The following is a 26,993-nucleotide window of genomic DNA, read 5'->3' as shown; positions in this document are numbered from 1 at the left end:
CATGAATTCAAATTAATTCTGAGTGGAACATTTTCTTTCTTTACTCTGCCTAACTGTTATTATCAATATGCCCAACATAATCTAAATGAAGGTGATTGAAACTGTGGAATGTACTCGTGCATATTTGAGATACGTGGACTTGACTTGGGTATTTCCATTTTATGCATCGTTATAATTCTAGTCCACCACATTTAGGTAATTCAGATTTAATAATATAAAATATAAATCAACAAATAAATGATGAAATATTATTATGGATTAAGTTACCCTGCAGTATATAAGGTAATTCAAATTAGCCTCGCATTTACCAGCAGCAGCAACATAAATTGATAGACCAACCAAGTATCACGGCTGTTTGTGGAACGGTTCACCAGGAAAAAATGTTGGCACTTAACATTTCTATTCAATCATTTTTGTACGTGCCATAGGGTACATACCATGCTGACATTTCTACTAACTGTGTCCTATCACGTTCAAATATCATTTTTATTTTCTGACTTTCATTTCAGGAGGTGGAGGGGACGGTGGTTGAGTTACAATAGATAAGGCTGCCAAGCCAGTGACCACAATTTGAGACTGTGTTTCGACATTTGTAAGTGTGACACCACCGGATATATTAAAGGAGACCTCGGGACAATTTCCAGACATGTTTGCAGCGACAAAAGCAGGTATTTTAAGCCAGAACATGATATTTTCCAAACCCTAACCCTAAGTGTTTTTGTGTGCCTAAACCCAAGCAGAGCATTAGTTCTCACAACATAAAAAAAAAAAAAATAAGGTTTTAAAGACACGTAAAGTTGCAACATAAGAAATGTAAAGTTAACGTTCGACTCAGTATGGAAAGTTTAAAGCTACATTATGTAACTTTTTGTTAAACTTAAAATAATATTTGATGGTACAGTGTCTTGTAACAGGGTGAATGGTGTCTCTGTCTCTGTCACTTGTTTCTGCACTATGTAACTTCAGTGAGAGGGCAGGATCACAGCGTTACATACATGTTAACTTCAACATACAAGTTTTCAACACATAACATTGTTATGACCTAATGAGTTTTGTTTGTAGTCAGCACCTACATTACATCCGACAAATTGTTACAGAATACAGCAGAACCAGAGATATCGCCTTTTTTATTCATCGCATCCTTCCTCCTTTTTAAAACCTGTTGCCCACATTACCCACAATGCATCTTAGCTACTGAGTGACATCACCGGAGGTAATTTATCAGATTACACGCAGCTTCCTCTGGAGCCACAAAAGGCTTAATACCACTTTTTTCACATCTGCAGTGGATTTCCCAAAGACCTGAACACACTTTAATGTGTGAAATTGGTGGAGTTACCCTTTAATACCATTCTACATAATACTTACTTTTGCTTTTGGTACTTAAAGCACATTTTTAAGCTATAATTCTTTACTTGTAACAGAATATTTGTACACTTTTACTTCAAAGATGTTGATTCTTGCTCCACCAGTGGTTAGAAAAGAAGTTCAGTTCCTTTTTTTTTTAAAGCAACATGGTTTATGTAATGCAGATCTCCATTTATCTATCCAAGCTGACATCAAGGGCGTCCTGTGATCTCTGTGGTTTAAGCAAGGAGCTGGCATTGTCAGTTTCATAACTCATGACCTGTAGTGACAGATACACATGTCAGCACTTCTGCAAACACATCTGCCTCTAACGCTGCCTACAACATCGGTCTTTTCTCCCCACAGTATCTCTCTTACATCCTACTCTCCTACCATCAAAAGCTGTACCAAAAGAGCAGCTGAGACATGTCAAATTTTTTTTCATTACAGTCCCATTCTGTGTCATGTTTCCTCACGTCTCAAACCCTCTCGAACGCAGACTGACCCGGCTCCTATTCTCCGGCCACAGCTGATTAATTGAGGGCAGGGGAGATGCAGATACAGAGGGACAGATCAGATCCTTGAAACTTTGCGACGTGCCGTATAGTGCTGGTGCTGCTGAACTGTGGAGGCAAGATAGCCGGTGGGCATGACTTGGATGGGGACCTTTCAAATCCAATCGCATCGCGTCGGTCCCCATCCCAGCCCGGGCCACGCTATCAGAGCAGATAACGTGCTCCAGTAAAGGTTACGACTCACCATGACATTTGTGTTGAGACCCAGCAATCCTTGATTCCTGCGGACTAATCTTGAATTCATATAAGTGCGTGCTTTTGTGTGTGTGTGTCTCCTTTGCAGTGTGAGCGTGTGCATGGGCTCCATACTCAAGTTGTTTATAATAAAAGTGGGTAAATCAAAAAAGGGGGAACAGACAGTCGATTAAGATAGTGAAATAGGAGCCATGAATCCCATTAAACCACACTCTGCTTTTCAGTACTCTCGGTTCAGACGTTTGCACCGGGATCATCAGACACCGGAGCACTTTCCAGAGGCTGGAAATGACTGTTGCTCCGCTCTGTTGACCTTATTCATACATATAATATTCTAACCAAGCCAAATCATCTTTGAAACGAACACAAGTGCGTATTTTTTCATCGCGGAGACAAGTTCATTCCTTGCTCTCTTCGACTTTCTGTCTTCAAAACTACGATCAGAAACATGATAAGAAGTCAATCACTTCAGTACATTATAAATCTAGAAGGGTACAGAGAGATTACAGTGTTCAGAAAGGTAAGTTTGTTCTTTCAACTTCATCTGAGCTCTTTCAAATTTCATTTCACTCACACAGAAATAGAAAAACTACAAAAACATCAATTTTCTCACTGTCTCAGATTTTTTTGTGTTTGTCTGTGCGTCTGGTGTCCTTCCATTCATGCTAAATAACTTGAACGACGCTGACGAAGCACATTTACTTAAAGCAGAAACAGACAGCCTTTCAAAATCCCCCCTCCTGTCCTGGCACTTTCCTGTGGTATTACTGTTGGCGCCGCTGTCGCAAAGACAGCGATATCAACATGGCCACCGCTAATGGCCTGGTTATTGTCTAAAGCATAAAACATCTGTAAGAATCCAAATTGTGCATAGAAACCCTGATCTCAGTGCTGTAGAAGAGTAAAACACCCAGTTGTATATATAAGTAGACCGGTTTGGTTACTTACTTATCTTAACTCAGGTTTGTTAGGGGGAAACAGACATTAGCAAGGGATCACACTTTGACACAACACTCAAGAGTCAGACATCAGCAGCCTAGAAAATGGCTTGCTTTGGTGAGTTTTGTTTTGTTCACGTCAGTTTGAATGAAATGTGTTTCACTGAAAGTTAACGAGGCAATTAAGCTGATGTCAGAAAAGAGAGAAACTCAAATTCTCAAATTCAATTATTTTTCTGTTCAGTAAAGAAAATAGGTGTAAAATTAAAAAACAACTCTTCTTTCTTGACATTTTGTGAGTTTAAATTGTTTAGTTATTAGATTATAGCAGCACACTCTGAGACAGGAAGGGCTTGGGCTAGCTGGTTAGCATGCTAATTTCAGTAGGCTACATAGATGTCAACACTGTCTCACTCTTTTTATTCAGTTCATTTTGAATGTTTTAAACAAAAATTCTGGCCAGATTTCACAAACTGCTCCTATAAACAGCAGCCATCACCTCCGAGGGAACAAGACAGTAGTTATGGTTGTTGACATGAATGAGTAGAGTGAACTTATATCTTCTTACAGCTACATAAATGTGTATATACTGCCTATAAATCCTAAACAGTGTGATGAATTGATTTGATTGATTGTTTGTGTTGACTCCTACTTACCATTCCAACATAAAGACCGGGATTAATGGTGCCTCTATTTCCAGAAACACCGTTGCTCATCGCTCTTGATGTTCAAACTTTGTCCAAACAACCAAAAAAAAAAAATCATTATTGGTATTCTGCATTAGATCCAATCAGCAATTTCCCTGCTGAGGTGACCAGTAAGAGTCTCCTTAGTGCCACAGCGGTCTCTCCTCTCTCATAACAAAAGCATTTTTCTTCTGAGATCCACTTCATTACCCAGACTAATACGGAGCAAAATGTTTATTCAAATGAGCCAAGATCAAATCCCATAAAATGAATGAAGAAAAATGCTGAAATGGATTATATGCTTGCAGAAAGAAAAAAAACCTCATATTTGAATTAATTACAAGCCGTCTGGATTGGGGGGGAAAAATGCTTACAGTTATTTTCTTATTAGAATTTATTTATTATCATCATCCCTCACTGCCCAATGTCATCAATATGTGTCCATGAAAACAGAGAATAATTACATTTTATCAGGATCAACATGACAACGACAAGCATTGTGAGCGGTTGATTGGCCGTTGTTTGAAGGAGAGGGCACATTGTGAGCTTTTGATTGGCTGCTACCAGAGGAAAGACTTTCTATTAGCGATTGATTGGGCAGTGTAATTTTCCACCTGAATGGCTTCAGGGCACACACACACACACACACGCAGTTATTGTGTGACTTTGGCAGGGGCCACCTTTGTATAGTGTCGGTGTGTGAAGGTGGGTTTTCTTTCGTTCTTCAACGGTATTCTCTGAGCTCTGATGGAGTCTTTGCAGGAGGGGGTTTGAGCACAGCGCTGCCCGTCTCAAGAGAAGTCACATGGGGCAGTCTGTCAGGTCACCTCTCATCAGGAGGCATGCAGCAGAGGAAGCAAATCCTCAACAGCATGAAAACACACATTACGCTTCACACACACGTACATAAAAACTACATCATGATCAGATTCATTCCCTTTTTTTTACGCTGATTTATGTTTAAATACATTGATCACCGCCGGCTCGTCTGCATCCAGCCAGGCGACGCAAGGCTGCAGGATGTGATCCGGCTTCCACTGGCAGTGATTCTGCACAGCCTCTAAGTGCAGAGATATCAGAGCCCCATCTCATAAGAAATAGGACGCTGTGACCTCTCTCCCTCTCCGCCTTCCTGCCTTTTCATTTCATGTCTCCGATTCCTTGCTCCGATTTCATTTACTTACATGGAGATGTGATAAAAAAAAAGGTGATTCGAGGGCCGCTTTCCATCAGTTTTTACAGCCCACTCACTCACAATCAGTTGCTTTTACTGTGAAATAGTGGCATATAATTCTGAATCATTCAGAAGGTGCTGTCTACCATTTACCAAACGATCGTATGGAGCTGCTTTTTTACTTGTTAAGATAAAAAGCTAAATGTTCTAGTTTTCATTGAAGGAATAGCTCTGCTTCATTTCGGAGGTAAAAACAAATCAGCCCACGAGCACCTCCTAAACACTTAACCTGTTACATCTTGTTTGTTTAATCTGTACAAAAAACCAACAGAGAGTCTGACAAGTCGCTGTGAGCACATAACTCCATGTAAAACTACAACTTGTCAAATTTTACACTTTGGTTATTGTACAAATTAAACCAACAACTTGTCCAAATTAAACAGAAATATACGTAGTTGCACATGAGCATTTTCTGATCTGATGCCATTATCAAAGACAACACTATAGTTTAAAAAGTAAAATCATTTTCTAATTTTACGATGCCATGGTTTTAATTTTACATCCCTAAAAAGGCAAAAAGACAGGAAGGATTATGTATTAATTCACTGCGTTCTGGTGTCTGTTTCACAGAATTTGTCGACTTGACAAAGAGCGAGCTAATGACTGGACTTAAACACAAACTACCCTTACGAGGGGATGAGGTGCAGGTGGAGAGAGGCAGAGAAACACAGGTGAGGGGAGTGATTAGAGGAAACAAGAGAGCAGGGAAGGAGCTGGGGAAAACACTGGGAACAGGGCTGGGCTAATGAGGCTGATGTGAGACAGGTGTCAAGGGAAAATCAGGCAGGGCACAGGAACAAGAGAACACAGGTGAGTAAGGCTGCATCCAAATGATTGGACCACAATTTATCCAGTTCACAAGGGCTCTCAAGTGGACTATCTGCAGACGTCAGTGATTTAATTATCCACAATCAATTGTGATATGTTGTAGAATTTATTATGAATAAACAATTACTTTAGTGAAACGTTACCTGAATCGTGTAGGACAGAAATAAAATTCAACCACATCATGATGCAGAAATATGTAGAAGTAGAGGTTGCAGAGGTGATTTTAGGGTGGAGATTTGGATGCAGCTTAAAAAAGAAAAAATTGGGGGGAAAAAAGACAAAGACAGGAAGTAGAAAGTAACACGTGACACATGAGGATTTAATCTACAAAATAAAACAGGAAATCGCTAAACAAAAACCTAAACTATGACATACAACTATGCCAAAATACAATCTGTTCAATCTGGGTAAATTAGATTTAAAAAAAAAAGAAATTTACAACACAAGGAGTCATGAAGTAGGGACGTAGGTGAGTCAAGTCGACCTCCTTCCTCTTTGGACTTTGTGGCTCGGTAACATCGTCACACTACTGGGCACAGCCAGGCTAGCAGTTTCCCCCAAATCCATTATCTGTGCTAAGCTAAGCTAACCAGCTGCTGGCCGTCCATTAGCTTCGTAAGTAGGGCACCGATGTGAAAGTTGTACCAATCTTTGTATCTAACTCTCAGCAACGCAGCGGATAAGAGTATTTCCCAAAAAAACGTCGAACTATCCCTTTAACTCACACTTCCAGAGGGGGTATCCTGCATTTAATAGCCTGATCAATTCGCAGCACCGTGGCTTCGGCGACACGCACGCACATAAATCATGCAAACAAGTGTGCATCAGATCTTTTAAGAAACCTGATCAGAGAGTCGACTCCTCTGAAGGACAAAGACACAGAGCGTGACAAAACAGTTATTAAACCAAGAGCAAGCGAGACGATCTCCAGACCGAGCAGCAGGGAAAGGGGAGACGTGACCATGGAGGGGTGACAGAGCGAGACGCCAAAATGAAGAAATGCAGAGATGAGAGGATAGAGAAATAGAGGGCCTGCCAGACCTGACAGAGGATGGAGGGAAGAGAGAGAAAGAGAGAGAAGAGACCACTCAGACTAGATAAACAGATCAGTTCATGTACAGTCAGTTATGACATTGACTGTTTGAAAGTGTGAGATTCACTCTGTTGTATCTAATGATGCATCTGAGTCGTAAAATGTCAAGTGCAAGTTTTTCCCTTTGAACGTTCACGCTCTAAATTTGCAAACACAAGCGGAAAAGTTCAACGTTGCATTTTGAATATTACTTCTACGCAAACAGAACAAAACTTTAATAAACCCTCAGCTATTAAAAACAACACGGCATCATTATAATTCCTCCTCTGTATCCGAGCAGACGGAGTGGAGTTAAGGCTGCGAGGGAGAAGGAAATAATAATAATGAACAGAGTGATGAGCAGCACTGAATGTCAATCAGTGCGAGAGCCTTGTTGTGTGTTTTTCTTCCTGCCATTATCAAGTAAATGCAGGTAAATAAGGTGTTTTAGGACAGACATTAAATTCTGTCCTCGCTCTTTGAAAGCCAATTGAGCAGTTTGTCTGCCTCAAGAAGACTGACATTATTTTAAGAAGCACACCGGCTGTAGATATCTCTCCTTCAGCGTCCATCTCCTCCTCATTTCCTAACAATCCAGCCGGTAATGATAAAGCCGGAAGTAGGAAACAGTGGGGCCTTGTGGGAGTCTGTTTGTCCAGTCTGTCCGTCCTCTGGGGGACAGAAGAGGGAAATTACAACCAACGACACCAGTTCGGGGCAGCAGAGGCGATCAGATAAGACAACATTGTACACGCCACTCGTAAATCAATCAAGGTCACCTTCTGCTCTCTTTGGTTTCTGTGTTATAGAGGGTTTAATTCATCAGCTGCTGCAGAGCCTGGGGATAAAGTTATCAGAATCTGACACACTGAATCAAATATGGTTTTCTCTCCACAGTTATTTGAGTCTTCTGCTGATTACTCACACCCACAGCTCTGACCTTGATGTCTTCCCTCTAGTTAGCTGTCCCACAGCACCACCTGCTGGTCGTTAACCTTCACACAAATGTTTTAAATGAAAGCAACAGCATGTAAATGTAAGAGAAATGGTGCTTACTAAATTAACTTAAGTGTGGTAACAATTTATAATGAGCATTAATGATGAACTGTACATTTATAGTTAATCAAAATTCAGTTAGTAGTTATTTCATAAACAATGACATGCTTTATAAACCATGTCTTAACCATTTACACAGGATTATAAGCATCAGCTGCAACTTTATAATGAATGACTGCTGTTTATAAGGTGAAATACCTAAAAACTACAGGTTTATTATTACAAAGTGTAACCTACAATCGAAATTAGATGTTTTTTCAGATTATAGATTTCCTTTAGACAGTGGAGGATGAAGTATTTAGATCCTTTACTCAAGTAAAAGTTTGTGTCTTGCTCATTATGCAAAATTATCCCTTTATAGAGTTTGTTTCCAACAAAAAAATATATTATATTTTATGATTGTTACTGATGTGTTTAGTCAACGGGGAGCCACTTTAAACTACTGGGCAGTTTAATCCCTCACAATAATTCATATTGTTTTTAGTTGATCATGCTTTACATGAAGAAAACACTTACTCTGTAAAATAATTATATGGTTCCATTAAAGTGTAGTTGTGTAGACGTACGTGCAAGTTCATGACATGTAACACAAAATTATACTCGAGTTAATCACAAGCAAATTTATTGTTATTCACTTAAACACTAAAATATACTATACTGTCAGCCTTCAGGCATGTTTTCAGACAGAAATGACTCAACACTTTGAATATTAATTTGTGTTTTATTTGGTTTTTCCACAAAGAAATTCACATGAAGACACTCTCCCTTATTGAAGGATCGAGAATCAATGAGCATGGGCGATTTTAAAAATAAGCGCTTAGCCTCCAAACAGGTTCAAGAAATCAGCCTGTGCATCTCAATGTTTTAAACCCAGATTTAATGGGAGGAAAGAGGAATTTTCCTCTTCGGCAGGTGAATATAAGAACAACTTTCATTCTGCACAGAGCAGTGACAATGAGCTGACACATCTGACTGTAAAGGTGCTCTGTGGAGTTTTCTTGTAAACAAACAAACAAACATGTTTACCCTAAGTGCGTTCTCAGAGTCAGTTTTTTCTTCAACCCTGCATTGTTAACATCCATGTCTACTAGCTTACTGTCTTCTTCTTGACTACCTTTGTTGGCACATGGCTACACTTGTAAAGCCACTGCTCCTACTAGGGTTTAAAAACGGCACAGGATACCTGTAAATAAAGTATTTTATCATTTTAAGGCTGATTTCTAGAAAAGATTTTATGTCAATAAACATTCTTCATTTATCACAACACAGCACAGGAATGTAAAGATTCATCTGAAATCATTGGTAAATTGGTATTTAGTTTAAAAAATGCAGCAGCATCTCACATATAAATTAAGAAAAATCAAGTAATTAAAAGTAATTCATTAAGAAAACAACAAAATCGAAGGTTTGGAAATGTCCATTCAAAGGAGACCACATGCACTCATTCTGATTACTACCTCTGGGTCAAACTAGCCCCAGTCTACCTCTGAAGTTGTTCCCTTTCACACTTTCACACTGGATCACCTGCTTCAAGTTAAAGGTGCCAATTGTCAGAAAGGTTCATTTTTGAGTCTCATTCCCAACTCGACAAAAAACTGACGCTTTGGGACGGCAGCCGACCCGTCCTACGGTCCCAAAGCGTCATTACTTGACAAATTGGGAATTAACTCTAAAATAAACTTTTCTAACGAATAGCACCTTAAAGAGCCTGTCCACACATGTACGGATAAGTTTTTTTAAAGACACCATGGAATTGCCATTTGGAAAAACGATAACGACATCACCGCTATTTGTGCATACCCACTGTTGTTTTATGTAATGAGCATGCACCTGCAACAACAAGAAACGCAGACTATCGGTTTGTTTACGTGTAGTTGGCACCGATGGGAGTCTTTTAAGCACTGCCAAAGTCGGTCTACTTACAACTTTACAGCCTAACTTGGCGGTGTCTACATTTTGAATCACTTTATTTAAATAGAATAAGCTCAAAATGATGCTCAGAATCTTCCTCTCTTGTGTTTCACGTATCGTTAACATAGACTTTACTGCCACATACACCACCTAATGGTTTTTACATTCTCATGTGTACAGAAATGTTTTGAAAAATGAAGGTTTTGTGGACAGTATATTTTTCTTAAAACAGAGGTCTAACATATCCGCACACACGTGGACGAGGCCTCAGTCTTTTATCCCTGAGTCGGTTTCGAGCAGCTCTCACCGCCCCACCCGTGGTAACACTTGCACTCAAACATAGACTTCATGAGCGTCACCTCATGTGGTCTCATCCGCCCAAAAACTTTGTAGTCCTGCCCCCCCTCTGGTCTCTTCTCAGACACCACCTTCCACACGGCGGGGTCGAGGTGGAGGTAGGCCCTTGATTTCAGGTCCTTCCTCTGGCATCTCCCCTGAGAGGAACACAAGGTCTGGCTGCAGAGAGTGGCCGCCGACGTTACGTTCACCAGGTAAGAACCCAGAGTCTTGTCGATGTAGGACTTGACAGCATCACAAGTGGCCTAAAAGGAGGAAGGAAACAAATATGGAGTCATTTATACAAATTTACACCCGAATATGGGCCAATACTGGTGTAATACTGGTGATTACACAACAACAACTGATAGCATTGTGAAAAGAAATACAGATTTCCCAGAAGGTAGGATTGTTTTTGCCTTTTTGAATGAATCTGTACTGTATGTTTGTGATCCATGTATAAAGGTGATTGTATTCAGTCGGATAAAACTGGTTCGAGTCTGAATAGAAAGAAATCAGAGGAGGTTTTGGTCTTTTTATTAGATTTAAGAAAACATCTGAAGCAGGAGGTTTAGCTACAAAAAAATATTGCTGCAGTTCAGTCACTGAGAGCGATCAAAATGCTGTGGTCAAACTTGTTTTGAAATTGTCTCAGTTAAGATTGTACAAACAGAGAGGCGCAGACCCACGTCAGCTTCAATTCCAGTCCAAAATGAAACACCACGCTTTATGTTTCGTTATGGTGTTTGGATTTTTTTGTTATCTTGCCATCATCAGGGTGGTGTCTGAAGTGGTTTCCAATTTCCTTTTTTAAAATCACCATAAATACAGTGGTAAACTGAAGTAAACAAAATCATTACCATCATGTTTTTAGAGCAGCTTTCAGAATGGAGTCAGAGTGTTTTTCATGTCAAAATATAAATATCCTGCTCTTCTGTGTTTCTCTTCTCGGCTTTTCACACGATGGGTTTATACTAAAACAATAATTAGCATCAAAAGGTATGAAGGGAGAGCAAGAGTTGAGAAAGGATTTTTCTAAGCTAGGCTACAACATACAACACATTGTTAGCTTGTCACATTCTCCTCATGGTTGGTTGTCACATGAGACAGTGAGACATAAAGATGAGCTGGCTGTTATTGTTCCTTTTATTGTCCTTTAGATGGTTATATGAGGTTAAAAAATGCGCTTACGGGAAAGTTTTTTTCCTGTTTATGTTCTGTCGATGCAGGAGATGTGTGAGGTTTAGTTAAACAATAAAGGAGTGCTTAAAACAAGCCCCTACAACAGAAATATAAACATAAACACAAAAGGTGTAGGCGGGTATCCAAGCAAGGGGTAACAATAAGTTACTGTACCTTGGATTTGGAGAAGGTATGGTCGCCCCAGAGCACAACTCCTGCAGATCCCAAAGCAACACTCTCTCCGATGGTGTAGACCAGGTGCTCCTGCAGGAGGAAACAGCAGATCATGACAAACAGATCGTGACAATCCCAAACATGATGGAGTTAAAACATCTGCTCCTCACCTGAGAGAGGAAATCTAACGTGTACGTGTAGACGATGCGGGCGTAGGGGAACACGGGCGGTGCTGATGGAGTCTGCTGAGCTCCAGCTCTCATGGCCTCCAGGATGCGGTGGTGAGAGTAGAGGAGCACTTCTCTGCCGAGCTTTCGCATCTCGAGGCTGAGGTAGATGTCAGGATAAAGAGCGGAGGAGACGTTCCACAACCACAGCAGCTCATCGTTCCTCTTCATCTCCACAGCTGGACACTCCCCTGTGTAGTTTTTGGCTTTGTAGTAGTTGTAGCAGCTGGGGAAACCATAATAACCCCAAAGCCCATTTGGCCTCTCCTTCTGCCCCAGTTGGAGTGTTTCCTCCATGAATTTCCTCCCAGCTCCCTCAAACTCCACCTTTGCTGCAGCGTCTACCTGCGCTGGAGTCCAGTCTGGATGCTTGGCCTTCACCAACGCTCTTGACCCCTCCCAGTACACCTGCTTACTTTCCCAGTTTCTCTCCCACACAGGCCTCCAGCTCTCCCAGTCCACCACAGCCAACCCCTGGAAATCCTTATCAGGGATATAAGTTCTGATATTCTCAGCGGCCACCCTGAGGTGTTGAGCAAGACTGGCGTTCTGTGGCACCCCGCCGTTGATGGCCACTGCTTGGCTGGAGTACCTGGGATACAGGCCGAGCTTCTCAGCGTAAAAGATGGTTATGTTTTCACCCATGAAGGTTTGGTTCTGGTTCTGCACGATGCTGAAGGTGCCCAAGTCGAGGTCGACGCCATATTGAGAGAGACAGCTGGCAGTGGGGGCGTTCCATACCGAGAGGAAAGGCACCTCGGAGAAAGATGATGAGGCAAACTGCAGCCCTGAAACAAGGCTGATCAGTTTAAAGAGGAGCAACACCTGAGAATGAAGGTGAGTCATCCCTGCAAAGAAAGAAAACAGAAAAGCGTTGTGACATCTGGAGAGGATATTCATACAAACTTGTTTTGAAGTTGTGAGGCAATAGAAGTGTCAAATATCAAAATCAAAAGTGAAGTAAGGTTTATTTTTCAGCACCGAGAAGTTCAGCTCTTGACTGAATATGCTCTCTTCTTTGTCCATTAATCCTGCATGATTTTCCAAATAAACACAAATAACTGGTGCGATGTCGCCACATGGGAAGAAATTAACAGCCTAAAATCTAATAATCTAGTGCAACAAGCAGTAACTTACCTTTTCAATACTTGGATTTTGGTTCAGACTTTGTGGTCTGGTCACACAGGGAAATACAACAGGGAGTCTCATGATCTGAATGACACATGCAGGAAAAAGGGAAGGAACAAAAACAGAAGTGCGCTCTGGGATTTTCTAACAGCCAATCGTAAGCATGCAAAGGTTTTCCAACAACCAATCGGAAGCGTGCACAGAATCTAAACAACCAATCATGAGAGAATAAGGATTTAAAGTCACAGGCAAGTTAAAGCCTGTTCCCATCATCCTGTTTTTCATTTTTTTCACTTTGTCTCACTTGGAATATAAACGTTTACCAAAAGACCAAAACCCTATCCTGGAAACTTATCATTTTACTCTAAATTGATGTCAAGCAGGCCATATTGAACTCCTCCTCCTCCAAATTGAAATGTGTGCCTTCCTAACTCTTAAAAGCAGTAAAAATAACTCCTGGCTTAACAGCACCCTACAATTACATGAGGAGGGGGTATGAGGCAGCGGCCTGCAGTGTGTGTCCCTCCCTGAGGACTGAGTTAGCTTTTTTAATGACATGTTTTTTTCCCCTCTGGAGACTTAACTTTTAATGACTGCAACAGCAAAGCCACACCTGTATTTATTTTGGCGTCTCTCCCCTCTTATCTGTAAATCGTAAAGGAAATAACACAATGACCTCCAGAAAAGAAGTTTATTTAATTACACAAAGGTCTGATTAGAGGACGGCAAAGAGAGAGTGTCAGAAATGTGCTTTTAATATTGTGCATCTGATGTAAAACAGCTGCTGAAATATAGAATAGAGTCTTTTTTTTTTAGCAGAAATCGAGTAACGTGTTTAAGAGAAACTAGTAGTCATGATTTGGACATACAAATAAGAAAATATCATATAAAACACCTAAAAATACATTCAAATAAATAGTAACACTGTAACTGCCTCCATAAAAACATCAGATGTCAGAGAGAGGTTGAAAAAAAGATCAGGCACTTTAAATATATTGTGCTATTTCCAGACTTAAGTGCATCATTTCCACTGTCTTTCACCACACAGCTACTGACATAAACATCAACTCATTCATCACATTGCCCTCCCCAAAAATAAAAACGTTCTCTCTATGAGAAACATGGAATTTGACACTTTGGGAAACAGTGGCCGAGAGGAAACTGAGAGCAAAATGTAAACAAGGTCATTTCCAGCGAGCCCTCCATTGTTTAAAAAAAGATTACAAGTTATAAACAAATATAACTTTGCAATTTCCACAGTGTTTCTTATTAAATTTCACTTTGTGTCATCTGTTTACAGCAATTACAAGAAAAATGACACTCCTTACTCATTAGGGTTCCCGACTTTGCTCCTGTATTTATAAAATGCATCCAAGTCTACAGTATTTGTGGTGTGTTAACAGAGGAGCAGGGAGATAATCAGTAAGATCACACATGGCAGTGCTGCAGGATCGGTGGCTTTCGATGGCACCAGAGTCTGATCGCAGCCTTCTCCCTTGTAGCCGTCGTAGCACTGGCACTGAAACTCTGCCTGAAATCTCTCCTTCTCCGCTTCGCCGAGCTCGCCGGTGACCGTCGGCTTGCTGCCCTGCCTGATGATTGTGTGGTTGAGGGGGTTCAGATGCAAGTAAACGTCGCTGTCTGGATTTCTGCGCAGACAGCGGCCGTGAGAAGCACACAAACTCTGGCTGCATAGCTCCGCTGCCGTGGAGACGTTGAGGAGGTATTGACTTAGCGGACCCCGCAGATACTCGTCCAGGTTGGAGCAGCTGGTCTGGAGAGAGATTCATAATGAGTTAAGGCCGCACTGAGGACCTTTAACACCAAGCCAACGTTTCTAATCCCATTAATCATGTGTGTGTGAGGGCTCAGGAATGTGTCTTTTCTTTTCTGTGTAATGTTCAGTGGTGGAACAAGTATTCAGATCGTCCATTTGGGTGAAAGTAGTAATACCAATATATAAACATACTCTGGTACAAGTAGAATATACTGCATTCATTATCTTAACCAGCACAATGTATTTAAAGTATCAAAAGTAAAAGAAGTCTCTGAGAAAAATGTTTATATTCTCATTACAATGCTGTTTTTTTAATATATATGTATTATTACTGAAGGATGAAATTAATATGTAAGCAGAATTAATGTTGAAAGAGGTTACTGGAGTTTTCATCATTTTATATTACAATGTTCATATTAATTATATTCTGTATAGCACTTGAGTAAATATAAAACATGGATGCAGTCCACTGCTGGTAATATTAGGCCCTTATCAATAAAAAATATTATATGTACTACAGACAATTTCTTTAATCAAGTTACATTTTTTCCATTCATTGATTCTATTTCTGAGTGAGCTTCACATTAAACCCTGTTAAATGGGATCTGTAACATTTTACTCATGCTAGCATCCAGAAATACTAAGCCTTTATGTCAACAGAAAGTCACTGCCACTCTGCTCTAGACAGCACTACACAGATGGAAGTTAAATTTAGGGTTTTAATTTACTTTTCTAACAAGTAACAATTCCCATTATATTAATCCATAAATATAAAAAATGCTTCTTAATTCAGAGCCTCAACAATACGGACTGTTGTGCTCTATCTGCAGATAAACAGTGCCACAAACACAACCTTGATCAATAAAAAAAAAAAAAAAAAAAATGTATTTCTTTTTTAAATCTAGCTAGTTTCTTCATCAAACTTTCATATGTTGTCTGAAATCACCCCAATAAATCACTGCTGCACAATGTGACACGTTTGATATCACAAAAGTGGAATAAAGAGATTTACCTGCAACTTAACAATCGTGCCGTCATTTACTGTGGATGTTCAAAATAATTATAATAAAATACAATTTTGTATACTATAGTCCAGTTATATAAAAACTAAGTGGTAACTAAAGCCTGTAAATAATATTGTGATACTTTTAAGCTATGCCGCGGTACACAACATATATCTTGATATTTTGAGATCTCCTCTATTGGTACTTTCACAAAATATTAACACAATTAGATTTTCAGCTTTTTTTTTTCATCAGTACTGTGAATATAATGATTTAGTGGGCAAGTATAAGAACAAGTAGAACAGTCTGGTAAATTCAGAAAATTACGTTATAAAATTAGACTTTACTGTAATGCAGCCTTTAAAACCAGGAAAAGACAACACTTATGCCACATCTCGTTATTGATATTATATCAATATATTGCCCAGCCCTAAACTAAAGTTAGGGCCATGTTGATGTTGATTTAAATACAAATCAGTTGAAACTATTTTCTCTTATTTTCTGCTAGATATGCACTATATGGGAACAAACACTGTCCATGACTGATTTTAAGATTTGATCTGAATTGACCTAAATCAGCCAAAATGTGAAAAAAGAAACACTTCGAACAAACATCTCCTGCATCTGAAGCTGTCCGTGTGACTCAAGTGACTCAGTCCGTGCCGGAGCCCTGAGGAATAATTGCTAGTTATCAAATGACTGCACACATGACAGACGAGAGCAGCAGGTCAAAACTAACCAGATCATAACGTTCATGGTCAGATCTGAAAGTTAAATCTGAGTGATTCACGTTTTTATAATTATCGTGTTGATGCTTACTTTGCTGCCTGCATACGCTGTATCTCCCCACATGATGATCCCAGCTGCTCCCAAAGCCACGCTCTCCCCGATTGTGGAGACGAGGTCAAACTGTGAAAAAAAGCATACAGCACTTTAACCCTATCACATTCACAAAGAAAAACACACTGTTGAGTACGACTTGAACTGGGTCAAAGTGTTAGTGGGGCAAAAGCTACTGTATGTGAAGCACAGCAGCTGTTATGGGTTCATTCTCCCAGAAGGAAACGGTCTATAGGGTGTCAGCGAGATTTTGAACTCAACCAACACCCATCCTGCCTACTCCGCATAAGTGAGAGGTATTGGGGTGTCTGACTGCTACCAGAACAGGAAAGGACTGCGGCTGACGATAAGGAAAAGCTATAGCTCCATGCAGCATGCACTGATCACAGAGAGAGAGTGCTGACTGGTAGAACAACAGTGTGATTGAGGGTTAATCTCGGAACAAAAAGTCCATATGTTCTGCTTCAAAATGTATGTTATCTAACATGAGCGACAGATTAGTCATGTTAACCATAATGGTAAGGAAAAAGCACGGAAAAGAGGAAGAGGAAGCAAATCCAGCGGGGAAGAGTGTCTAAAGTTAATGTCACCTCTGTCAGCCGGTCCAGAGAGTAGGCGTAGGTGGGCCGGGTATACACAAAGACAGGACGTGCCAACCCATCGCCTAATGATGCTAAACGCATCCCCTCCTTCACTCGGTTCCGGACAAACTGACGTCCGGAGGGTGAGGACTTCAGCACTTCGCCCATGTAGATGGAAGGGAAGAGGGCCGTGCTCTCCATCCACAACCAGCTCAGCTTCTCGTTGCGAGCCACCTCCACATCTGGACAGCGGCCTGTGTAGCTCTCCAGACTGCGCCTGTAGTCGTGATTGTAGCAGTCGGGGAACAGGTAGAAACCCCACAGCTGGTTGGGCCTCAGGTTCTTGGCGTGTCTCAGCGTCTCCAGCATGAACTTCCTGGCTGACATCTCAAATTCCTGCTGGGCCACTTTTGCCACCTGCTCTGGCGGCCATGTCGGGTTCTTTTGTCGCACCAACTCACGAGAGTGTTTGCGGTAAACATCTTTGGTGTCCCAGTTGCGTATCCAGAGTGGGCGCCACTCCTCCCAGTCAATAACTGCCAGACCCTTGGCGCCTGCTTCCTGAATGTACTTCTGCACTCCCTCCTGCATCTTATCCAGGTGCTGTGTGAGACTGGCAGCCTGTGGCAGCCCCCTGTTCATCGGCGTTTTATCTTCCTCATAGTAGGGGTACAAGCCTAAGCGGTCCTTATAGAAGATGGTGAGGTTCTGCCTAACAAAGCCCTCATTGGGGGAGGCCACGATCTGGAAAAGGTCCAGCTGAAAGCGAACACCATGCCGCGGGGCACAGTCCTCGGTCGGGGCATTCCAGGCGAGGAGCAGAGGCTTTTGGGAGTACAGAGGCCATCTCGTGGGTTTCAGTCCCAACGCAGAGAGGCAGTCCCACAGCAGTGCAGTCAGCAGCAGTACTTTCCAGTCCGGCAGAGTCCAGTACAACATGTCTTCAGATGTGAATTGACAGATAGGACTGCCGCTCTCTGCTCTACAAGTCACAGAGGAGACTGACATTTAGTTTTTTTGATTACTTTTTCAAATAAGCCGTAGTCCCGAATACATCCATTTAAAATCTAGTATCTCCTCAACATTCATCACAACCACAGCTAGATAAAACGGGACATTGCGTATTATACACAGAAGAACATAAGGCCTAGTGTGTAAAAGTAGCCTTTTAAACATTATCAGATAACCAAGTGTGAACGATATTAGTGCAGCAACTACGTCTAACATTAGAACCGAATCTAACAGGGACGGACGTGGAACAAATGCCAAAAATTACACAATTACAGAGTAAGCACTGACGTCTATCAAAAAACTATAGTGATGCATTAAAGCAGTGCATATTTATGTACATGTTGTGCACTATATGGAGATAAATCAATGCAGCAATCATAAAGTTGTTTGGATAAATAATGGCAACAAGTTCTAGTCTTTTTCTTCTTTTGTCTTTATTCATTGAAAGCATCTTGGTTATGCCTTTATGCCAACAGAAAGTCACTGTCACTGTCTGGGTAGTTCACTTATTTATTTACTTTTACTATGAGTAACGCTTTTAGATTCACAGCCTCAACAATATAGACTTCTGTGCACCATCTGCTGATAATCAGTGCTACAGAAGCAGTTTAGATAATAAATAATCCCATAAAAAATTTGGCTAGTTTCTGTCTTTATTTTGGAAAAAAAAAAAAAAAAAAACATCTTCCCACGGTTACATCTGCAGACTGTTTTCCCAAGTTGGGCTTCAACATTTAACCTTTCCCGCTGAAATTAACATAAACTTTTTTTAAAGTAAAGCAAAAGTAAGAGCAAAGTTGAGCTGAGTGTGTCTGCAGCTGGACAAACTTACCTTTACTGGCAGACTGAGGAAGCATTCCCAAAAAAAACCAGAAGCCTGCTCCTTCAAGCCGCGTTTTTTCTTTTTATGCGTTGCCTCAAGAGAAATGGGAAAAATTCAAAATGAACATTGCTTTAGTGAAAGAAAACCACGACGGGGTGGATGTTGAACGGCATGTGTCGCCGGTAAGTGTCCTCTGAGCTCCGGTGCGGGGCTGGAGCGGTCGGTACAGTGCGGGGAAGCGGAGCTGCCCCCTGCGATGGTGTCAGTTGCTACTCGTCCAGTGCCAAGCTACTTTCAGGATGTTCCATTCAGAGCCGAGAAAAGGGGGTGGGAGGCGAAACCAACCGGACATCCTAACAACTCAGTCAGCGTGTCTAATCTGTTACAGCGACGACCCTCGCCTCAAACCCACTCACAACTCCAGGTGCAAATTTTGGCTTTGATTTTTCCACGTGATTTGTGAAGATTATGTCTAGTGTCCCCGGTACAGCGCGGAATGAGTCAGTCCAAGAAGTTTGCCTCCGCTGCCGTGAAACGGATACACTGTAAAAGCAGCAATGTGGAGACTGACGGAGGGTCAGAGCGGGCCAGTGTGCCACATCCCTAAAAATAAGATCATATCATACCCACAAATGACCACTGTGCTCCCGTGACCTTTCAGATACATTACAATCAGATATAGCTTTGTAATACTATGGCATTTAGCAGTCATGTGCGAGCTTTATTTCAGTGTGATGACATCAGATGTATTCTGGTCCTTAAAACACACAGCAAGTAAACAGTAAGTGTGACATTAAAGATGCAATATGTAGGAATCGGTCACCTGTTGGATTGGCGCAGCATATCCCCAAGGTAACTGCTACATGTAGCTGCTGTTAGCCAGCACGCATGTGTTGTTTTCCAAGTCAAGAAAGTTGCAGCATCCAGTGGTGGCGTGTAAATAAGTATGGCCAAAGTCCATACTTATTAACGCGCCACCACTGGATGCTGAATAACGCGTTCAACCGGGTCTTATTAAAAATAAAAAAAAGTCTTGCTTTTCATTAGTTTTATGACAAACTGCAACTTTCTTGACTTGGAAAACAACACATGCGTACCGGCTAACAGCAGCTACATGTAGCAGTTACCTTGGGGTCTATTAAGGACATTTTTATTACTGGACACGGTGTTGGAGGACGAGCCCCATTCATTCCTATGAAAGCTGCTCAGTGGTGTTGTGAAGCCAAAAAAGCTCGACTTCCCGGCTGTGAAAGTACCTGGATCGCCGACCGGGCCAATGATGTAGTTCACCGAGCGGTTTCACACAAAACTATATGATACTTGACTTTATTTATGACAAAATGCAACTTTCTTGACTTGGAAAATGATCTTTTAAATTGACAAACATCATATGTGTAGTTTATGGCACAATTCAAGTGGGATGGTGTAACATTTTACATTTGATAGTGTAAAATAAACAAACTGTCACAAGATTATTTTATTATGTGAAATTTTGATCAGTCGGTGGTGGTAGCTGACATAAATTTTTACCGCATTCACATCCACTTCAAAACATCAAGAAGAGCACAGACAAAAAAACACAAATAGGCCTACAATTATCTTTTCAATATTGTTCTAGCTTTGACAGAGAGTGTTCATAACAGACCCAATTGTTTATTTAAAAAGGATGATTTTTAACAAAAACACTTTTCAAGACCTTTAAATCTGATGACAATTTAAATCTGTCAGCTGGACTTGAGTGTTTCTATTGTGTGATTTTTACTACACTGCATTTGTGCAGTCAGTATACTCAATTTGTGATTCACTTGTTTTCTCCAGGAAAACATAAGGAAACATGTGGTTACTGTAGACTGACACTGACCCTGTGAATTTATTTATTTACTTTACCTTCCCTTTCTCTATTTTTTTCCTACACACTCAATATCTTTTGTTTGTTACTGTATCTATACATTACTCTTTATTCTATGGTTTAGGTTGCTGTACATTTTTGTTAAAAGATAACTTACAGTAGTGGAACAAGTATTTAGTTGTAATTGTAGGACTTGAGCAGCAACACCACACAAATACTCATCATCACAAGTACAAGTCTTGCATTCGAAATTGTACTCCAAGTATATTAGTAAAATATTTATTTATTTAAGGTTTACTCGACATGGACAATTCAATATAGACAAACTGTACAGCTGTCACAGTGTTTACAGCAGATGCTAATTTGCAATTCTTGTCCCTTCGAGGGCTTTTATGAGAATACGAGATTAAAACGAGATAAAAAAAAGACAGTAAAATGAGCAGTGCCGGATGCAATAAAGCACACATTTAAAAGCATTTCATTCAAGAACTCGACATAAGTGGTTCATTGCTGATTTAACCAGGATTTGGTAGCTCTGCTGCAAATTTAAAGTGACCATGGTAGACAGTAGAAAGTGATGCATTAACATATAAAGAGCATTTTAACGTTGTCGCCGAGCAAGGAGAATCAAACTTTAATTCCTTTTCTTTACAATTTACCATATTTCATATGCTGATTATAGGTTTCATTTGAAAAATCAAACATTTTTAGTTTTCAGATGTATTGGAATAAAAAGAAAGGTCCAAGTGCAACAAAATGGCTCTTGAGCAACGAGCTTGAATGATTGTACTTCCTTATGTCACACCCCCGTCTACATTAAAATATTCTTTACATGTAAAGTACACTAACATCAGTCACTTGAGTCCTTTTTTGATCATTCCAACGTCAGTGAATCCTGGTTTTGTTACTTTAACTTTTACATTTCCGTGTTGATCCTTGACTGAAGGACTTTAATGTCTTTTTCCAGTAACGCTCCGAGCAAACTTCAGACGGTGGGCACAAGGCATGTGGCATGCAGATGTCCCTGCGGCCTGAGGCATGTGATGACAGCCACTGGCAGCGCTCATTGAAGTAACCAAGTACCACATACCATCAGGTTGCCAAGTACAGCAGATAGGACACTGAACAGCATGAGGGACATGGGAGAAGAGGGTAGAGGCCACGCACTGTCACATAATTAACCCAACTTAACAACCTGTTTTCAGACTCCAGATAACTGTGTAAAATGGAAACAGGAGTGTGAACATCTGACCAGAACTGAGTACGCTTTTCTGACTTTTCCTTTACGGATACACATGAGCTGAAGGATGCCTGAACGCATGACCGGGGTGAGGTGGTGGTGGGGCCTGGAAGTGAGATGTTTTCCTGTGTCAGAGTCCGTTCCGCAGTTTGTTTTCCTCTTCTGAGCTTTGCTGACTCACCTCACCGTGTCATCAGTTTCTCTCTGCTTTTCTCTGTGTGCGCTTGAGGAAAATGTAGACCATGAACGACCCACGCACATGCAGAGCGAGGGAAAGGGAGAAAGGGGTGGCTTTGTTTCCGTGTAGTCCCAGCTTCCCTTTGACCTCCGCCTCCTGAACATTACATCAGCAGAAGTCAGGGACCGTCAGGAAGCGAAAACAATGGCAGGGAAACTGGAAACACGCCCTGCCACCTTCACTTTACGTTCCAAACCCTTCGTGAGTTGCGATTCATTTTGGGAATCGTTGTAAACTGGGATGGAAGGAATGTCATTGGAACAATTGGGTTCACCCTTAATAAAAGTTTACAACTTCCACTACTTTCATGTGGCTTTGTGGATCAATTAAAGGATAAGGTCATTCATAAATGAAACTTCTGTCATTATCTACCCACCAACTGCAGACAGAGTGTATGCTAATGCTTTAAGGTTAGAGTGAAGATTTTGGCTTCATAAGGGGTGTAAATGCATCCTTTAAAATAATCTTGGGATCTCTGGGCCTCCAGAGATTTGGATCACACCAAAGGACTATTCAATGTCCTTCAGTTCGCTCACATTTACTGTGTATGATCCCACAATGCCTCACTAAAGAGTAACACAATCCAACTGTGGTGGTATTCAGATAAAACAGGCTCCAGTAATCGCCGCTGTTAACAGCTCCGGCATGTTAAAGTGTTCCTCAGAAAACAATATCTCTCTTTTATTGTTTGCAATTCAAAGCACGTTTCAGTTCTCTTTCAAGGCTGCTGATCGTTTATAATTGGCTATCTCTCATAACCACAGCCACACGGACGGCTTTTTCCCTTTCATAAACACATTGTGTACATCACAGAACACATTGTACCGATCAAAACGCAGCTATACGGTGTCACAATCACTCCGCTCATTCATTTTTATGGCTTTGCAAGAGAGGGCTCATCTTCATAATACAGTCCCCGACTTTCAGCCAAACATCAAAGACCAGCGGAGAGGAAACACATCAAAGTGGCTGACCTCTGGCCCAAAAAACACTCCCAACCACATTCCACACAATTACAGACACCGGAGAGCGCCTGCAGAGGAAGCCCAGCCCGTGCATTGTGGGGATTTGTCAGCTATGCACTGAAATATGTTTACATTGCCATTAAAGTTTGATATTGTGCCAGCTGGCAGCAGCCGGCCTCCACTAGTCACGATCCGAGCCGTCGAGCGTTCACCTCAGACAGCAGTTAATTACAACTTCAGCCCTTTTTGGAAAGTCTGACAGGACAGGATTATCATTAGAGTTAAGAGAGTGAACACATGACACAACAAACGCCAATCATCGTCACACATGAACTCATTAAAGTTAGGGCACGTTTAGATTTCTGCCTCCATCTAGTGGGGGCATATCTTTACATGTTATGGATGTGTAAGTTAGTTGGATTTGAAAATAATGGCAGCAGATCATCTCCATCTTTGCATGAACAGGAAGTAAAAATCTGGCTTTAGTTGCAGACAGCAGCTGTACAGTTCATAAATGTGGACGGACATTTAAGAAGGCATCAAGGAAAAGCTAAAAATAATGTACAGTAACAGCTGTGGTGGAGGTACCGGAGGTCCTGACCGCATTTTTAAAACGACGATTTGATTACAGGCAATCTCAATTTGACCGTTCATGTCTAGTAAAAACTAAATTATGGCACCAGAGTTTTCATCTCAAACTGAAATTCCTTCTGGATAGTTGACAGCTGGTACTTAAAGGGTAACTCCACCAAGTTTACGGTTGTGGAGTACTTAGCAAATACTAGGTTACACTCTCTGTCACTGTCTTCCTGTTTCTCATGCTGTTTTCTGCCATCACTACAAAACAGTCCACTTGTATAAAGACTGCTCAGTGTATTTAATATACTATATATTTTGCACACACCACTGTACAGCACTGCACTGCACCATTCACCTGTCTTTACCTTATTTGTTCAGTTCTTGTTGTACCACCTGTATGTCTGTAACAGTTTAGCTCACTAAGAGCAATGTAAACAAGATTCAGATTCCTTGGATGTGTACACACAGTTTGCCAATTCTGACTAACCTTGATGCATCTCTGCTGGGTCCTTGAACTTAAGGAAATTTGGCCTGGAAAGTCTTTGAAAATGTCGTAGAATTCGATGTTTAAGACGGGGTGGGAAACCCTGGTTCAGTCCTGCTCTTTAAGCAGAGGCCAGCTTAACTCTGCTTAGAGTAAAGACTGTACTGTGCATATACACTTATTTCCCATGATGTTAAAAATATTACTTTAAATGTGACCAAAGCAACATGTAAGGGATCAGTGCAGCACAGCCACTGCTTGGACGTACCTCAATCTTTAAAGGAGGCCATAAACAACAAATCAGAAAAAAATCTTGACACAACATATTCAGCTCAGTAAACCATTTATTCAAGTATTTCCAACTAAGAAATCTGAAATTATTTACAGTACATTATGTTCACTAGTGCAGGTCTGAGCTTCGGTTACTGAGACAGACTCAGACGTGACAACACAGAACATGACCGTCCATATGTACAATAAACTTCACAATCCTTCGTTACTCTACCCCGCAACTACATCTTCGATCCCTCTCACGCACATTCACTCGAACAAACCTAAGTGCACACACGTACACACACAGCTTCACTCTACGTCTCACAGAAGGCGTATACCATTAAAGCCTTTTCACATCAACGATGTTTTACCCTGCAGAAAAACTCACGAGAGAAATACAACTTTATTGGATGTATTCTCTAAGACTGCTTACATATCAGCTGGGTAGTGGACACACAACCTGTACCATCACTACTTATGTGAATATCAAAATATGGATTTTTTGTGAACAGGGCACCCACTGACTATAGTTGAATTCAAATGTATAACATTTCATTCAATATATCAGTTTAAGAGGACAGTTTTCTCCACAGTTCCAGTCTTGACCGTAACGTTGGAGACTGGAGCAAGACTTTGCTCCGAGACGAGAACCTGTTGCTGCACTTCTCAGTACACCAGGCATGTGCAACTTTTCACACCTCACAGAGGACGATGGGGAAATCTACATGGATACAGGGATGGTCGAGCTTCACAATTCCCTGAAAGAATAAAACATTCAGAGTGATGAAGCGTTCAAAAAAATCCTTCAAACAGATCAGCGTCGTCAAGATGTGGAACCAGCTCACCTGTGGAATCAGATTCTTCTGAATCCTCTTCAACTTGGACTTTTTTCTGCCATTTTTCGTCACCACCGTCTCCTCGTAGAACTCATGGGCGAGGTCTCCATCCTCGTCGTAGTACAAAGAGCTGCCGACACAGCAAGCAAACATCAGACTTAAACTGCATGTGAGAGGAAGACATCTAGAAAAATGTCTTTAAATGTTTTCTGTAACTCCATGTCAGCAAATAGGCTAGGCTCTACTGTCTTCCTGTTTCCCTCATGCTGTTTTCTGCCATTGTATCCAACATTTGTTAGATGAGTTGTTTGAAATGGGCAAAGAGATCAAGCTTGTGGCTCTCCCCTTGGTTTGTGTCATCTCTACATTTCAAAAAGGAAAACAGGAAGACAATAAGTTCTGACTTTGGTGAAACACTTATGTATTATTTACCTCCTCCTTGTAAAAACAAACGGTGTTGCATTTCTGGAGCCTTTGAGCCGGGCCACAGACTGCTCGTTCCCGTCGCTGGATGAATCACCTCCAGCTCCGCTGCCTGAGAAAGGCCAGACACCTTTGGCTTTGGATCCACTTCCTCCCATCCTCAGAGATAAGGCATAGTTATCCTCCAGATAAAGCTTTCAGTTTGGTTGGTGGTCAGATGCGCTCACTTCCTTACCAAAGCCAGGATCTGAAAAGTAAAGAAAGAAAGAGCAGATTCAGCAGATCAGACGAGTGACTTGTTGTGTGACTGCTTATTTACTCTAAAGCACCACTTTGTTTGCTTGTTTACTAGTTGGATCAACGCTATTGTTATTGTGGTCAATGCCATTTTTTTTGTTTGTCCAACTCAGAGACGCCACTGAGGCACAGACACCAACACAGGAACTGTTATCACACTGATATGATAGTGCTTTAAAATTATCAACTCACAGAGGTTGACATTTGTGGAGTGTCAGGTTAGCCTGTAATGTAACGGTACGTTATACTAAGTTAGCTTAACGGGAAGCTAACAGCCGGGCCGTACAATTACCGACCACTAAACGAATGAATCTGATTCATAACGCTAGTTTTATTGCTATATTGATTCATTAAAACAACCATCATTTTATACCTACTACACATGATTTGTTTCGTAAAAGTACTATTAACAGTCGGTCGGTGTAGCCAGTATTAACTCGCTAACGGTACCTGCATCTTGAGGTGAGTTAGCCTGTTAGCTTGTGCCACTGACGCAGCTTAGCTACAATAGCTAGCGTTAACTAATAACTAGCTAGACACGAAACAAACACGGGAGTCTCTTTGCCAAACACCGCCACGAAACGCTCATTTTAAACGTGCTTCTGGTCAATATCCTACCTTATTAAATCCGGTTAAATGGTCATGTCCTGTCATAACTTTTACTACCAGCTACGGTAAGCTAGCGTTAGCTGTTTTGGTCCTTGCGATAAGGTGATCAGCTGATCTGACAGACAGGCGGCACCGACACAGTTAAAGCAAAACACTGGATGTACGATTACTCGACGTCATTGTCAGGGATAGTGATGTGTAGATAAAATGTCATATAACTCCTGGTCTAAAATTAGAGTTTTTTTAGAGTGGGTATTCATATGTTAAATAGCGTA

At 41.1% G+C, this 26,993-nt stretch overlaps 3 protein-coding genes across 4 annotated transcripts; all 3 read right to left on the bottom strand.

Annotated features, from left to right (window-relative positions):
* Positions 1–8,632: 8,632 nt before the first annotated feature.
* hyal1 (hyaluronidase 1) lies at positions 8,633–13,216 on the bottom strand. The gene is made up of 4 exons (XM_084347323.1): positions 12,899–13,216; positions 11,705–12,609; positions 11,535–11,624; positions 8,633–10,444 (listed from the first exon to the last, which is right to left on the bottom strand). Exons 2-4 carry the CDS (start codon positions 12,605–12,607, stop codon positions 10,118–10,120), a joined length of 1,320 nt encoding a protein of 439 aa, XP_084203449.1. The 5' UTR covers positions 12,608–12,609; positions 12,899–13,216; the 3' UTR covers positions 8,633–10,117.
* Positions 13,217–13,566: 350 nt separating this feature from the next.
* hyal2a (hyaluronidase 2a) lies at positions 13,567–19,216 on the bottom strand. Its single transcript, XM_084349919.1, has 4 exons — positions 18,935–19,216; positions 17,101–18,073; positions 16,490–16,579; positions 13,567–14,663 (listed from the first exon to the last, which is right to left on the bottom strand). The coding sequence occupies exons 2-4, from the start codon at positions 18,028–18,030 to the stop codon at positions 14,286–14,288; spliced, it is 1,398 nt and encodes a 465-aa protein (XP_084206045.1). The 5' UTR covers positions 18,031–18,073; positions 18,935–19,216; the 3' UTR covers positions 13,567–14,285.
* Positions 19,217–24,606: 5,390 nt separating this feature from the next.
* On the bottom strand, positions 24,607–26,852 carry tusc2a (tumor suppressor 2, mitochondrial calcium regulator a). 2 transcript variants are annotated; one of them, XM_084349369.1, is made up of 4 exons: positions 26,728–26,852; positions 25,822–26,059; positions 25,399–25,519; positions 24,607–25,311 (listed from the first exon to the last, which is right to left on the bottom strand). In XM_084349369.1, exons 2-4 carry the CDS (start codon positions 25,968–25,970, stop codon positions 25,246–25,248), a joined length of 336 nt encoding a protein of 111 aa, XP_084205495.1. In that variant the 5' UTR covers positions 25,971–26,059; positions 26,728–26,852; the 3' UTR covers positions 24,607–25,245. The 2 variants fall into 2 exon arrangements, with proteins under 2 accessions (XP_084205495.1, XP_084205496.1); XM_084349370.1 differs by lacking the exon at positions 26,728–26,852 and adding an exon at positions 26,560–26,628.
* Positions 26,853–26,993: the final 141 nt, after the last annotated feature.

This window comes from Pagrus pagrus (genome assembly GCF_965226575.1).
Source record: "Pagrus pagrus genome assembly, chromosome: 3".
Lineage (NCBI taxonomy): Eukaryota > Metazoa > Chordata > Actinopteri > Spariformes > Sparidae > Pagrus > Pagrus pagrus.
Note: the sequence above shows the minus strand (reverse complement) of the source record. Positions and strands in the feature narration are given on the sequence as shown.